The 14,139-nt window shown below is 57.8% G+C and overlaps 1 protein-coding gene across 1 annotated transcript; it reads left to right on the plus strand.

The window, feature by feature from the left end:
• Positions 1-1,876: 1,876 nt before the first annotated feature.
• SELPLG (selectin P ligand) lies at positions 1,877-11,861 on the plus strand. Its single transcript, XM_037509861.1, has 2 exons — positions 1,877-2,091; positions 9,502-11,861. The coding sequence occupies exon 2, from the start codon at positions 9,507-9,509 to the stop codon at positions 10,677-10,679; it is 1,173 nt and encodes a 390-aa protein (XP_037365758.1). The 5' UTR covers positions 1,877-2,091; positions 9,502-9,506; the 3' UTR covers positions 10,680-11,861.
• The last annotated feature ends 2,278 nt before the right edge of the window (positions 11,862-14,139 follow it).

A 14,139-nucleotide genomic window follows, 5' to 3' on the forward strand; every position in this document is an offset into this window, starting at 1 on the left:
TTTTCAAAACTCGAAGGACAATGTGGCCTGGAGGCCGGTTTTTGGCAGTTAGTCAGTTACCTTACCCCAGGCTGTGCCCAACCCTCCTGAGAAGTGGCCTGTGGCTGTATCAGGGAGGGAGGGTGGAGGCTGCTGGGATGTGCTGATCGGTGTCCACCCTCAGTGGACCTTCCTAGCTGTCCTTCCACCCAGATCCCAGGGTTGGAGTGAACAGCCTCCAACACCCCATTTGGAATTTAAGAAGTGGCCAGGTCCCCCGGTCCCACGGTCTGGCTGGAACAGGTCCCCACTCCAGGGTGACCAACTCATCCCCGCTTGCCCAGGTTTACCCTGTTTTAGCACAGAAAGTCCTGCCTCTCAGGAGCCCCCTCGGTCCCAGGCAGCAGGGATAGTTGTTCACCCTCCATGTAAACTGAGCCAGAGTCTCACTCAGCAGAGAACCCCACTCTCAACTTGTCTTTCCCGCTGCAAAGTTGGGGTTGCTCTCCTCCCCATCCAATCGGTGACTCCCTGAAAGCTCCCCTCCAAGTGACCCTCTGAACTGGCCGTCAGCGTCCTCCCCAATTCTTGGAGAACCTTCCATCTTCGGAGGCTTCCCGTTTGACAGACAGAGAACCCGGGTAAGATGAGGGAGACACCCCGAGGTCACCCAGGCCCCGCCTTCAGGCCAGCACTCCCCCTTCGTCCTCTGCATCTTGGGGACCTCGTCAGCTTCCGACCTGCCGGTCAGGTGTTGGGCTCTGTTGAGGGGTGGGCCCCTGGGCAGTCCCCAGCAGAGACAGTGTCCCACCCCTTGTGCTTGTGGCTCAGGCTCAAGGACCCCTCTGGACTGCCTGTCACGGGGCGTGGCCTCCAGCATCCTCCTGGGGTTCTCAGGCTTCCCAACCCCTACCCCTCAGGGCTGGCTGTTCCCAAAGCTGCTGGGGACAGGGTAGGATGCTTCCAGAGTCTCCTGTTCCCTCCTGGGTCCTCGGTTTCCCTGTCTGTACCGATTGGTGAGACTTGGCCCCTTCCAGCTGTAGCTTCCTAAGGCGACTGTCACAGAGAACCCCCGCTGGGCCTCCGGCTGTCATTTTAGTAAGGCCTGGGGGTAGAGTGCAAAGTGGGGAGGGTATGACCCCCTCTCTGCTATGACCCCCCAGACCCTACGAGAGGACCCCTACCTTCACCTCCTTAAGAGTCCCCCGTGTCCTCGGGCCTCCTGGTCCTGGCCATGCCACGCTCTCTGCACTGCCTGTGCTGCCTGTGGGCTCAGGTATCACTTCTCCTTGAAAGATCTTCTGACACCCCTTCCGGCTCACCCCAGGGCGTCATTGCCACAGGGTGCCCTAACGGTCTGTTTCTGTGTTTACCCGCTTCATCTGGCTTCCCAACAGATGAAGAGCTTCAGGGGGGCCAGAGCACCTGCCTGGGGATCTCAGGGCCCCAAGCTGGGGTGCCAGCGTTGGCTAAATGAACAAATCAGAAGAAATAAAAGCAGCGGGTCTGGCCCCGGTGGAACTGGCCGTCTAGCTCCTGACAGAGGCCAGTGACGGCGGCTGAAGGGCCTGCCCGAGTGCCTAGAGATGGCTGGGTCGTGAAAGAACCCCCAGTATCTGTGCAAGCCCCAGTCTGTGTACTTCACCCCCCTCTCCCTTCTCGGCCAAGAAGCATGTGGTCACCCCTTCTTTCAGGGCGAGGTCCCCCTCACCCCGCTCTGCACATGTGTGGAGTTACGCGGTAGCCTTTCTTCGCTGGGTCCCCTCAACACCCTCCCCCAAGAAAGTTTCCACACAGCCTTGGTGTTTTCAAGGTTACGGGAATGCAAGATGACATCAGGGTGGGCTGGTCCCTGCCTCCCATCGTCCGCTCAGTCCCCACCAACTCTCACCAAAGCTGTTACAAACAAGGGGGTGTGGGCCTGTCACGTGGCCCTGAGTAACCACATTCTCGCTTCCTTCTTTCCACCGGCCCGTTGGGGGTTGGCAGGTCCGCACCACAGAAGTGGGCGCCGCAGCAGTGTCTGGTCTCAGCTCTGCTGGGTCCTCGCTACGGCAGAGAAGCCGCCCCGGGGCCCACGAGGCAGCTGTGTCCCATGCTCCGCTGAGCACGGTAAGTGCCGGCTGGCAAAACCACAGGGAGTGGCTGGGCCCCTGGGGACCCGAGGGCTGACAGAAAGCATAGGCTGGGCCAGGACCCGGGGCTCTTCCTGTGCTCAGTCCCCGGGGAGAGCAGGCCCAAGCTGGGGCGCTGGGGACCGAGGTCCCTCTGGAGTGCGCGGCCTGTCTCGGCTGTCTCTTCCGGACCCTGCTCTCCTCAACTTGGATCATTCTCCCCCCTGGGTTCGCCAGCAGCTGCTGGCTGGGGCATCCTGAATTAAAAATAAATCCCGAGTGCTTCCCTGAAAATGATCCTGTCCCCCTCTTTCCTAGATGGGAAATTGGGGTGAAGGGATTTACTCAGGAGCAGAACTGGTGTTGGGGCTGGGGGACTCCAGAACTGGGGCGGGCTGCGGGGTAGTTCTGAAGCCACAGAGGCTGTGGATCCATAAAAATATCATTTCCAAACCTGCGTTCATGTCTTTTATAAGAGAGAAAAATGACACTTGTCTGTAGCAGATGAAATATGAGGATTAGGATACTGTTGCGAGCAAGAGAGGAAATAATAATAAAAATAATAATTAGAATGCTCTTAATAATTTGTAATTTAGGGTGCCTTGGGAACAGAAAGGAGAATGATGAGGGGTTGATGGTTAAAGCAGAGCCTCACCCCATGCACACACATCCCCCCCACATACACACACACCCACACGCAGTGATCAGGGCTTCCTCTCTTGGGAACCCCTTGTATTCTATACTTTCTCGTCTCTGCCTTCTAGTACCGGCGATCAGGCCTCTCAGCGGGTAGGCGACTCAGGGGTGGTTCTCCCGGTCCAGGGCCTAAAAGTGGCTTCCTGAGGGGGTTGCCCAGGCTGGCCACACCCTACGTGTTAGATGCTTCCCTCATGAGACCTGGCTGGCAACCAGGGGAGACTGAAACTTGGTTTGTGAAAAGGGCTGGGCTACCCAGAGGGTATTTCCCGGGCACCTCAGCCAGGCCAGGGGGAGCAGAGCCTTCAGAGGAGCTGAAGAGACATCTGAGAATCCTGGCGGGTGGACAGTGCCTCCTTTTGACAGCTGGGAAAGCCCAGGGGCAGAGGGCAGAGGCAGCTGCCCAGGGTGGCATGGCTGGGAGGTGGCCGAGCTTGGACTTACCCTGTGGAACTCGTAGTGACCGCAGACCCGGATCCCTTGGTCACTTTCTCCGAGGTTCAGCAGGAAGACGGCAGTGGGGGCCCTCGCGGAGGGAGGCAGGACGGCTGGGCAGCGCACGTGTGGGGTGTGCTTGTCTGTCTGTCTGCTCATCCAACAGTTTGTCTACAGGTGTCCTCAGAAAACCATTGGTTGTTATGCTATAACCAGGTGTAGGTTTTGCTGAATTCTTTTTTTTTTTTTTTAAGACTTTCTTTTTTAAGATTTATTTATTTATTTATACAAGCACTGGGTACAGTCAGAAGCGCGGGAGGGTGAGAGAATTCACCAGAGCCAGAGCGGGGAGCAGAGCAGGCAGAAGGACCGAAGTACACTGCTGAGGGGAGCAGCGGGCGGCAGGAGAGGTCTGCGCGCCACGTGGGACCCTCCTCAGTGGCCGGGGAGCAGCCGGGGATTGAACCGACACTGCAGAGGCTGCGGGCAGTTTCACAACCCAGCCAGCGCTCAACCGCCGCGCCAGCAGGGAGGCCCGGTTTTACTGAATTCTTTTGTGCAAAGTCCCTCATCTCCTTCATATCAGGCCAGCAAATTCAGGATCCAACAGGAGAAAGTCGTTTTTGGGGTGGTGGGGGGCATGCAAAAACTGTTAGACACCACCCTGTTTGTGTCCCTGCAAAGGGCCACAGAACATGAAACTGGGAGCCAGTAGCTCTGCGGTGGTGAAATTTCAAGGGGGCAGGTGGTGACTAGGAGAAAAAGTAGCCTGAAGAGAACCCTGGGTGGGGCTGAGGGGTGAGAGGGGGAGGATGGGCCGGGTGACGGATGGCCCAAGGGCCTGAAGACAAGGCCCCGTGCAACGGCTGCTGGACTTGGGGCCTCGCTCACTCCTCTGCTGCTGCAGCAGGGTCCAAGGGGGCTGGGGACCCCGTGGATGCGCCATCCTCCAAGACCTTGGGGTCTGGTGGGGCAGCATGAGGGTCACAGTGCCTGTGTGGCCTTGGGGAGCATCCTGGCACCCACCGACGCCGCCCCATCTGCAGAGCCCCAGGAACCAGCAGGAGCAGTGAGACTTCTTGGAGTTCATGGGCCAGTGGGAATGAATTTTTCTAATGTAATTAACATTTAAAAATGTTTAAACAGGGGCCTCCCTAGTGGTGCAGGGGTTAAGTTTTAGTGGGAAAATGCTATCCGCAACCACTGCAACATGAATTCGATCCCTGGCCAGGGAGCTGACCCACAGGGAGCTGACAGGAGACCTCTCCTGTCTCACCTGCTGCTCCCCTCAGCAGTGTATTTCAGTCAGTCTGCCTGTTCTGCTCCCCACTCTGTCTCTGGTGGATCCTCTCCCCCACCCCCCAGCACCTCTGGCCTGTACCCCAGCTTTTGTCTGCACAATAAATGAATCTTTAAAAAGGTTTAAACAGGGGGAACAATTCCTTGGAGGAAGAGGCATCTGCTCTGGTCTAGAGGATGGACACTGTATTGCTCACGGGTGATGGGGGTCATGATGATGGGGGGCTCTGCAGTGAGACCACCCAAGTTCACATTCCTGCTCCCTCCCGTACTGGCCATGTGACCCCAGGCTCCAAGTCGGCCTCAGTTTCCCACTTGCATATGAGGTTCGTAAGCGGAGGCTGTGGGGCATGAGCGGCTGGCAGTAGACAGGCATGGCTTCTGCACTCGATGCCTGTGGTCACAAGCCAGCGAGGCCGAGACCTCACGCCTGCCCTGGGCTCACCATGCAGACAGTTTCTAGGGCTCCCTGCCTGGCCCTCTCTGATTGTCAAGGGCAGAGGTATGTCCAGCTCCCCAGGGCTGGGATTATTTCAGAGACCTGGCCATAAATGCAGAATATCAATGACCGCAGCTGCTTTTATTGAGCACTTGCTGTGTACTAAACACTCAGCCTGGACCATTTCACTTCAACCGCACCCACCCCATGAGAGGCAGGTGCCACTCTTGTCCGTGTGTTCCAGACGAGGAGCCCGTGGCTCGCAGAGGGGAGTTCAGCTCCTGGAGCCACGGAGCTGGGGCTGGATCTGGCTTGTTGTTTAGACGTGCCCTGGGGCGGGCGGCAGCCTGCTTGTTGACTGGAGGCTTCCTTCCTTCCTTCCTTCTCGAGGTGGCTGCTCAGGCCACGCCCTGACAGCTGAGTCTAAGATGCTAAGATTCCCGCAGTGCTGCTTCCCCCAGCGAGGCCACGGAAGCAGCCAACCGTGCTTTAGAGGACGGAAGGGGAGGATGCTGGCTTTCCCCTGTGCGGGACCCTCCGCCGTAAGGGAAGACGCGGTGCTGACGCTTTCAGCGAAACGGAGGGAGCTGGAGGGAATGGTGTGCAGGGAAACAAATCAGAGTGACAAAGGCAAATACTGGACAGTCACCTAGCGGAGCCCGGCAGACGCCGCACTCCACGGCAAAATACCTTCCAAAGCCAGCGAATGATCAGGAGTGAAATGAGGGCTTTGGGGCTCACGCGAGGCAGGAGGGAGAAAGGGGCGGGGGACCCTTAGGGACAGGGTGCGGGGGACACATGCACGCGTATCTCAGAACACATTCTGCACAGTGGCGTTGCAGCAACGTCTCTGAAAAAGAGAAGAGATTGTAAGATTGCAGGACCCTCAGCACCGAGACTCTCGGGTCCAAGAGAGCAGGAGCCCCAAACTTAGGAGGACTTTCCTGAGCAGCCCCAGCGGCCACGCCGCAGGCTCTGGAGCTGGGGCGCGGGCCCCACCCACAAGGGTGGGGCTCAAAAGCAGCAGAGTAGTTTGAGGGTGGAAGCCAGGAAACGGGCAGCGGGTCTCCGACCTACACGGTTGGGCAAGCAAGTGAGACAAATAGGATGTGGCCACTGCCCCTCGTGGGCCCTGCCTGGCCCCGCCGTGGGGAGGCCTGTTTTCTGCCACCAAGGAGAGAAGAGGTGAAGGGTGGGGCCCGCGGGAAGTGTCGTCAGCACCCTGACTGCTTTCCTGAACAGCGCCCAGGCCTCCTAGCAGGCGGGGCCCGAGCTGAGGTGAATGAGGGCTCCCCCAGAGGACCAGGAACCAGCCACCCTCCCTGGGGCTTTGGAAGACCACGCTTTTGTCATACTACATTTATGTGAGCAACATTAAGGATTATTATCCCACTGGCCACATGGCACACCCTCTGCCCTCCTCCTGTGTGGGCCCCTCGGAGCCGCCGAGCCTCGGGGCCAGTCCACTTTCTATCAATGGCTGGTGACCTGGTGCGAGGCTGCTGTGGCCCCTCAAAGCCCATGGGATGGCAGGCATCAGGCTGGGGTGACCCCACACCCTGTCTATGGGGACCAGGGATTTTCGACACCGACATGGGGACCATCCAGGTAGGTTTTCGGCACCCTCGCCAGGCCCAGGCAGGGAGCATTGGGCTTCCCCAGTGTACCCCGTTTTATCTGAACAGCTGCCCCAGCTCCCCTTACTGCATAGGAGGGAAGTAGGGAGGTCACTCTCTCTTCCCTGCCTCAATCTGCTCCTCTGTCACCATCTCCCACGAGGATCCCCAAGTACACACCCCCTGTAGGATGCGAACACAGGGGGCCGTTCCGCAGCCTCTGACGCAATCCTCCTGGCCATTCTTGGAATCAGAGGTGCCCATTTTACAGATGAGGAGGCTGAGGCTTGGGGAGGTGAAGGGACCTGCTCAGTGTCTCTTCGTGGGCTGGTCTCTCCTCCAGCCAGGCAGGGAGAGACCCCTGCGTCTGTCCCCTGTGCACCAGGGGACACGGGTGCGAACCCGGCATGTAGCAAGCACCGCGAGGCGTGGCTTCTGTGCTTCCCGCCCACCTGCAGCGCGCCAGCCAGCGGGGAATGAAGGTCTAGAAAGTAAGCAAACGTTAGAAAGTGTTTGAACATTGGAGTGACCCATAGTGTCTGGGCAACCCACGAAGGTCTCCTGGTGGAGAGGCCACAGCAGCCACAGGAGAGCCCCCCTTAGGAGGGGACCTGGTGCCCTCCTCAATGCCCAGCCAGCTTCTGGGCTGCGGAGCATAGCAGCCTGACTCTACCAGATCCCTCCCCCCAAGAAATGGGTAGGCTGGGCCTTGTGTTTTGGGGCCTCCCTCTCTGCTTTCAGGAAGTGCTGAGGGCTCTGCCTTCCAGGAACTGAGAACGGGCCAAAGGGGTGTGAGGTTTGTCATAATTATGAAATATGGTTCTGAATGAGTGGTTTCTTTCTAAAGCCCCACCCTCCCCGCCCACCCAGGAAAGCACAGCCAAGGGCCACGTTTGGGCCCTACACTCTTCCCGCTGGGGACTCTTTATGTCTGCAAGCTTATGTGCGGACGTAAGGAAGGTTAGGAGGCAAAGTGTGTGTGTGTGTGTGTGTGTGTGTGTGTGTGTGACACATCTATGAAGTACCTACTGTGAGCCTGGAACTTTCAAATCCATCATCTTTTTACACTCTCTCAGTTGCCCTGTGAGACAGGCACTGTTTGTTATCCCATTTTGCAGATGAGAAAACTGACTCAGAAGGCAAAGATCCTTGTCAGGGTCAGGCAGCTTGTATGGGACAGAGCTGGGACTTCAGCATCTTTTTGTCTGACCCCCATGGTCTCTGCTTTTCCTCCTGTGTCCTGTGTGGCACCTGGTACCTATGGGGCTGATCTTTCTGGGCATTTAAGGTCTCCTTAGTCTTATCCTGACCTCCCTCTTCCAACTGGGTCCCCAGCCATGGCCACACACACATGAAGTTACGCTCACTCACAAGCTTTTGCTCCTTCTGTTCCCTCAGTTATGCCAAGTCACTGATTCATATCTGAGCTCTGCCACTCACCAGCTGTGTGTCTTTGGGCACACACTTCTCTGAGCCTCATGCCTTCTCGGTAAAATGAGGATCAGTGTGCAGGCCAACTGTGTCTGGACCACATATCATACTCTTTGCTTTAAGACACAGAGATGACTAAGCTGTCATTTTAGACTATTCTAAATTCTAAATCCAGCTGACTTGAGAAGAAGGTGAGATTGAGCTTGAGGGGCCTGTAAGTCGGTAACTCAAGGAAAGGTGAGTCATTGCTCTGTCTTCTGATCACATGAAATGAGGACAGGATGAGAGACTGTTGAGGCTCTCTCTGCCCTAGACACCACGCTAGGTGCACCCTGCCAAAGGGTATGATGTGCTGGGCTCCCAGGAGCACTGGAATCCCGCCCCAAAACGCATCTGTCATTCACCACCAGGGTCTACAACTCTGTGACTCCCACAAACACCATCCAGTGCCAGGGGGGCACGTACAGAGAAAGAAAACATGTGTGTTCACAATGCCAAGAAGGAGGTCAGTGAGGGCCTAGGGGGGACACTGCCCTTCCTGGTTGCCTGGTCAGGAGGCTGAAGGTGACACCAGGATGCACAATGGCCCTCCCTGTTTTTACAAGATGACTGTCAGTTCCCTGAGGAGCAGGGCTGTTCTGGAAAGAACTGAGTTTTCTCCTGGCCCCTGCTAGTGCAGCTAGTAGCTCTGGGCCATTGCAGACTTACGCGATAAGTTTACTGCAAAACCAAAGTGGCGGCCCTCTGCTGGAGCTGGTGATCAGGCAAAGGTCTAAGGTCCTTGCAGGCATCACCTCTTCTTATCCTCATAGTAGCCTACAGGTTGTCCCCGCCATGTGAGCAAGGGCACAGCCAAAGGAGCTGGCCCAAGCCGAGACACTGAGAAGGGACGAGACTCCGAGGGGCAGGCCAAGGCTGTGTGGGCTGGGAGCCAAGATAATTGGAAATGGAACAGAGGGACCTGGAGAGAGGGGTCAGGACTAGCCTCCATGGAGCCTCAAAGAGCACCCCGAAAGATCATCCCTTGTGGTCTCTCTCATTCGTAGACACCCTTCAGCGGACAACGTATGTGCCGGATCCATCTGAACTGTGTGCAGGTTTTCTGGACCCACGCTATATGCTAGATATGTGCAGAAATAGAAGTTGAGAAGGGGTGACATCTTAGTTACTGTAACTAGAAGCTCCAATGCCTTCTTTCTATACCCCAATGGATTGCGCTGCTCACAAGTCAAAAGTTTTGCTAGAAAGGCAAATGAAGTTTCTCTGTACCTTATAGAGAGAGTTGGAAGTCTCCCCGGATGGATTTATTACTGTGAATAAATAGTAATGGCTGTTCACTGAGTGTTTGCTCTGCACCAGGCGGCCACTGAGCCTAGTGCCTGCCCCAGATCAGACACACGCTGACTGAGGTGGTCCAGGGTCGCAGTGGAGGGTGTGCGGGAGACCCCGGAGGAGGAGGTCCTCATGTCCCTCTGTCCATATGTCCCTCCAGGTGCCATGATCCTGCCACGTCTCCCGCCACTTCTCTTGCTGCTGACGCTGCTGGGCCCTGGCAGCAGCCTCCAGCTGTGGAAGGCCTGGGAAGATGGGTCCATGGAAGCACCAGGCCTCCTGCTCTCCCGGGACCGCAGACAGGTGACTTTGAACACAAGCGAAGAGGTGGACTTTGACTATGTCACGGAAGGCACGGATGATCCTGAAACGCTTGAAAATAGCACCGAGGCTGCAGCGCCCCTCCACCAGCTCCTGGCGGTGATGGGAACCTCGGGACAGAGCGGTTCTGCAGGGCCTGGGACACCGGAGCCAGCCACTTTGGAGGTGGCCACAGTGGGTTCGGCTGGAGGGCCTGCCGTGGGGAATGAGAGAGGGGCACTGACTACTCAAGGGATGCCCGTCACACCGGGCCCCCTGACCAAGTACCCGGCCACTGCAGTCCCTTCCCACACCGACACTCCCTCCGCAGCACCGACCACCGTGGAGGTCTTGCCTTCGAGACCGGCCAGCACAGAGGCACTGAGCACGCTCCCTGCAACCACAGAAGCCTTGTTCGTAGAATCCACTCACACAGAGGCCCTGGCCATGGCACCTGTAGCTACGGAGGCCCTGGCCACAGCGGAAGCCACTGTCATGACGGCCCTGGGCACAGGGCCAGCTGCCACAGCAGCCCCAGCCACAGAGCCCGCCACCACGGAGGCCCTGCCCACGGATCCGGCCACCATGCAGGCCCTCGCCACAGAGCCTGCCCCCCCAAGCGGTCTGAGCACCAGGGCAGCCAGCAGGTCACCTGACACGTGGAGAAAGAGGCAAAATCTCCTCCCTAAGATCCCTACAACCCCCAGCCCCACCAGGGCCCAGGACTACATCCCCGTGAAGCAGTGCCTGCTGGCCATCCTCATCCTGGCCCTGGTGGCCACCGTTTTCCTCGTGTGCACCGTGGTGCTGGCCATCCGCCTCTCCCGCAAGCGCCACATGTACCCCGTGCGCAGCTACTCCCCCACCGAGATGGTCTGCATCTCGGCGGTGCTGCCTGAGGGGGGCGAGGGGCCCGCGGCCACCACGGCCACCACGACCAATGGGGACCTGCCCAACGCCAAGAGCCAGGACCGGAAGGCGGAGCCTGGGCCGGACCGAGACGGGGACGACCTCACTCTGCACAGCTTCCTCCCTTAGCCGCCCACCGCCCGCCCGCTGAGGGGACCCCGTGTCCAGCTCCCACAGGCCCGGGCTTCCCCGCGGTCCCCTGGGGGGCGGGGGTCTTGGGGCAGGGACACTGGCTGTCCCTCAGGGGACGGATAGGGGTCAAGGTGCTGCCATCAAGCAGGACTTGGCATGAGGCAAGCAGCAGCTTGTCCTCCCGCCGCATCTGCCCCACCTCCCTGCCCCCCCACAGACTCCGGCTCCCTCGAAGGCTGGGCTTCCTCGACAGCCTCTCTCTGCCCTGCTCCTCGCTCCAGGGAGGACTCGGAGCCTCCACGCTCCTTCCATTTTCTTCCGGTGGCCACGGGCACATACAGGCGGGGCGCTCGGGCAGCAGTGCCCCATCCCCGAGGCTGTTTCCTGCCTCTCTCCTTTGGGCAGCTTGGGCACCAGGCCGAGTTCCCTGCCCTTGGGCCCGGGGCAGGCCTGGGGAGCCCCAGGCTAGACCTTCCTGGGCACCACGTATACTCAGGGGCTTTCCCCCATCCTGCCCTCTCACCCGCCCCTTGTGTCACGTTTCTGGGTGGGCTCTGCAGGGTCATTTGTCCTGAAGGACTGCACTGCGCAGCCCGGGGTCAGGGACCGCACAGGCACCCAGAAAATGCGAGGTGGAAAATGGGCCTTTGGTAGTCCCCCCGGCCCAGCCCCTCCGGAAGCCCCACACCAGCTGCAAGGTTGACTTCAGAGCTGTGTCTTCATCACGGGGGGCATCTTGGTACATCCTGGAGCAGCCAGGGGAAGTTTAGGGCTCTGAGGGAGAAATCGGGAAATTTATTCACATGTCCCCATGACCCAGTTCTGTCCTTTAGAATTAGATGCCCTCCAAAGCTCAGACTAAAACCCCTTCTAAATGTCAATGCCATCCTCCCAGGAGCCCACCTGGTGCTCTTAGTTCTGCAAGAGGCTTGTCTCCCATGAAAGCCCCACGGACGAGGACAGCCGCAGCCTCCAGGCCTTGGGATACCCACAGGAGGACTTACTAGCTGCCCCTGAAAGTCTGGGGGCAGCAAACTTTTTCTTAAAGGGCAGTTATGGTTTGTCAGGCCTCAAGTTCTCTGTGGCAGCTTGTCAGCTCTGTCCTCCGAACGTGAAGGTGGTGACTGGCACACATACATGAAGGGGTGTGGCTGAGTTCTAATAAAGCTTTATTTACAAACAGACGACACACTGGACTTGGCTCTGTTAGTTTGCTGAGCCCTGATGCGTCGGGTGACCAGATGTCCCACTTGCCTAGGACTTTCCTGATCTTCACCCTGGAGGTCCTGTATGTTGGAAAACTCCCCAAGAAGCTGGGTGCCTGACGTGAGCAGCACTTACCACTTTGCCCCAATTGGAACCCACGGTGACCCTTTCATATCCGAAAGCCAAGGCTTAGCCAGGTGAAGTGGCGGAGGAGGGATTTAAACCCTTGACCTTCTGCCTCCCAATGCCTGTTAGTCATTTTCTTCAGGGAGAAGGAGACAGCTGTTCAAAGGGCACACTGGTACACACTGGTACAGTTCCTCTTAGTGGGGGGCTATTTTTCTCTTCGGGAAAAATCCCCCCAGCAGCCTCTTTCCACTCCAGGGTCTAACCTGCAAAAGAATTGAGAGGGAGTTGAGTCTGGGAGGTATTGACTATAGCTGGGGAGAGAGGGCCTGGGCAGACAGGAGGAACATGGCAGGCCTGGGGGGACAGAGTGTGACAAGTGCAGAACTGGCTGCCCTTCCCCTAAGCTCTAGAATCAGCTTGATACTCAAGAAGGTTGTTCAGGCACGTGGAGCGGGGGCTGGTGGAAGAGGGGCATCTGTATGGGTCTGGAGAAGGCAGCAGACTCTGGAGAAGGCAGCTTGATGTGTCAGGAGAAAGGTCCCCTTTGGGAGTGATCAGAGAAGCCAGCTGGGGGGCTCCACATCCTAGACTTGGGGACCCACAGGGACATGTGGTCAGTGAGTCCCCTTGGGGTCTGGTCTCCCCTTCTTCTGGGAGGGAGCAGGTCTCCACATTCATCTGAGGGCCCCCAGAGGGCCTCTGTGAGGATGCTGGGTGGCTGCTCAGGCTGCTTTTCCGTCTGTCTGCAGGAAGAAGGCCTCCCCTCTGCAGTTGGTCCCCAAGGTGCAGGACAGGTCAGTGTCGGACACCATGGGTGCTTGAGGCAGCCACCGGGGGGCGCTTGACACCAGCACTTCAGCCTCTTTGAGGACAAAGGAGAGCATTCCTCCAGGGCCCCCCAAACCAGTGGAGCGCCCGTAAATTTACATCTAGCAGCTTGGGTGGAAATGTGTGCAAGCCATGATGTGTAGCCCTTGCCAGCTTCCCTCGGGTATGTCCGGCTGTGGCCGGTGTTGAATGAGCGTTTAGAGAGCAGAGGATACAACAAATGTGAACATCAAGGGCACAGATGATAGTAGAAGGTGGTACAAAAATTACAAGAAAATGATGAGTTTTGAGTTTTGAGGTCTTGGTTTTTCGTGTAACTTATTAAACAACTGGCCCACAAAATTCTGGAAATTTGAATTTTCAAACTTCAACTGTCAAGGCTGACTCCTGGGTACGTACCACCAGCGTGCCTGCCCCCTGCCCCTAACAGCACTGCCTGAACCTCATTCATCCGTGCAGAGATCTGCATAGCTCTACCAATCCCCGCCACAGCTTGGGAATAAAAGTAATTTTCTCCCCCATTTTACAGAAGAAGAAACCAGGACTCAGGGAAAGAAGTCACCTGGCCCAGGTCATGTGTGAGATTGAGCCCCAGGCTGGAGCAGAAGGCCTTACTCTCACCTCTGATACTCTGTCCTCTGTCACAGGGGTTCTGGGGAACCCCCAGCTCTCACTGCTGACCCGTCCTGGCATCTGGAATTCCCCCACCAGTCATCTCTGGGGACCCCTGCTTGCTGCTGGAGGCGGCAGGTTTGGGAGGGCAGGACACAGCAGAACAGGGCCAAGGACATAGGGAGGTGGCCAGCAGCAAGGATCTGGCGGGGGTTGGGCCCTGACTGCGTGCCCAGACCCCTGCCAGACCCTTTATCAGCAAGATCTCACTCAGATCTCACAACCACATCATGTGGGTACAGTAATGACCCCACTTTACTGCTGAGGAAACTGAGGTCCAGAAAGCTGGACCACTGGCTCCAGCACCTTGTGCCTCTAAGAGACCAGACTGCTGACGCGGTTCTGGCGGCAGGGAAGGAAGGAAGGTAGACAGGAAGTGGGGGGTGGCGAGCTGGGGGCCTGCTGAGTTTATTCCCGGTCCCTTCTCCTTTATGACTGGGCCTGCCAGCCCCATGGGTGGTTCGTCCAGTCTCTGATCCTCACAGCGGCTCCCCAGCCCCAACGCTCCCTCCATGTCCCGCCCCATCGGCCACTCCGCCAGCCACATCATTCGATGGTTTCGGAGCATCCACAGCTTGGCAGGCGCCATGCTCGACCCCAGGATGGGAGGTGAGCAGGAAGG

This window comes from Talpa occidentalis, unplaced genomic scaffold, assembly GCF_014898055.3.
Source record: "Talpa occidentalis isolate TD23 unplaced genomic scaffold, MPIMG_talOcc4v2.1 talOcc4.14, whole genome shotgun sequence".
In the NCBI taxonomy this organism is placed as follows: Eukaryota; Metazoa; Chordata; class Mammalia; order Eulipotyphla; family Talpidae; genus Talpa; species Talpa occidentalis.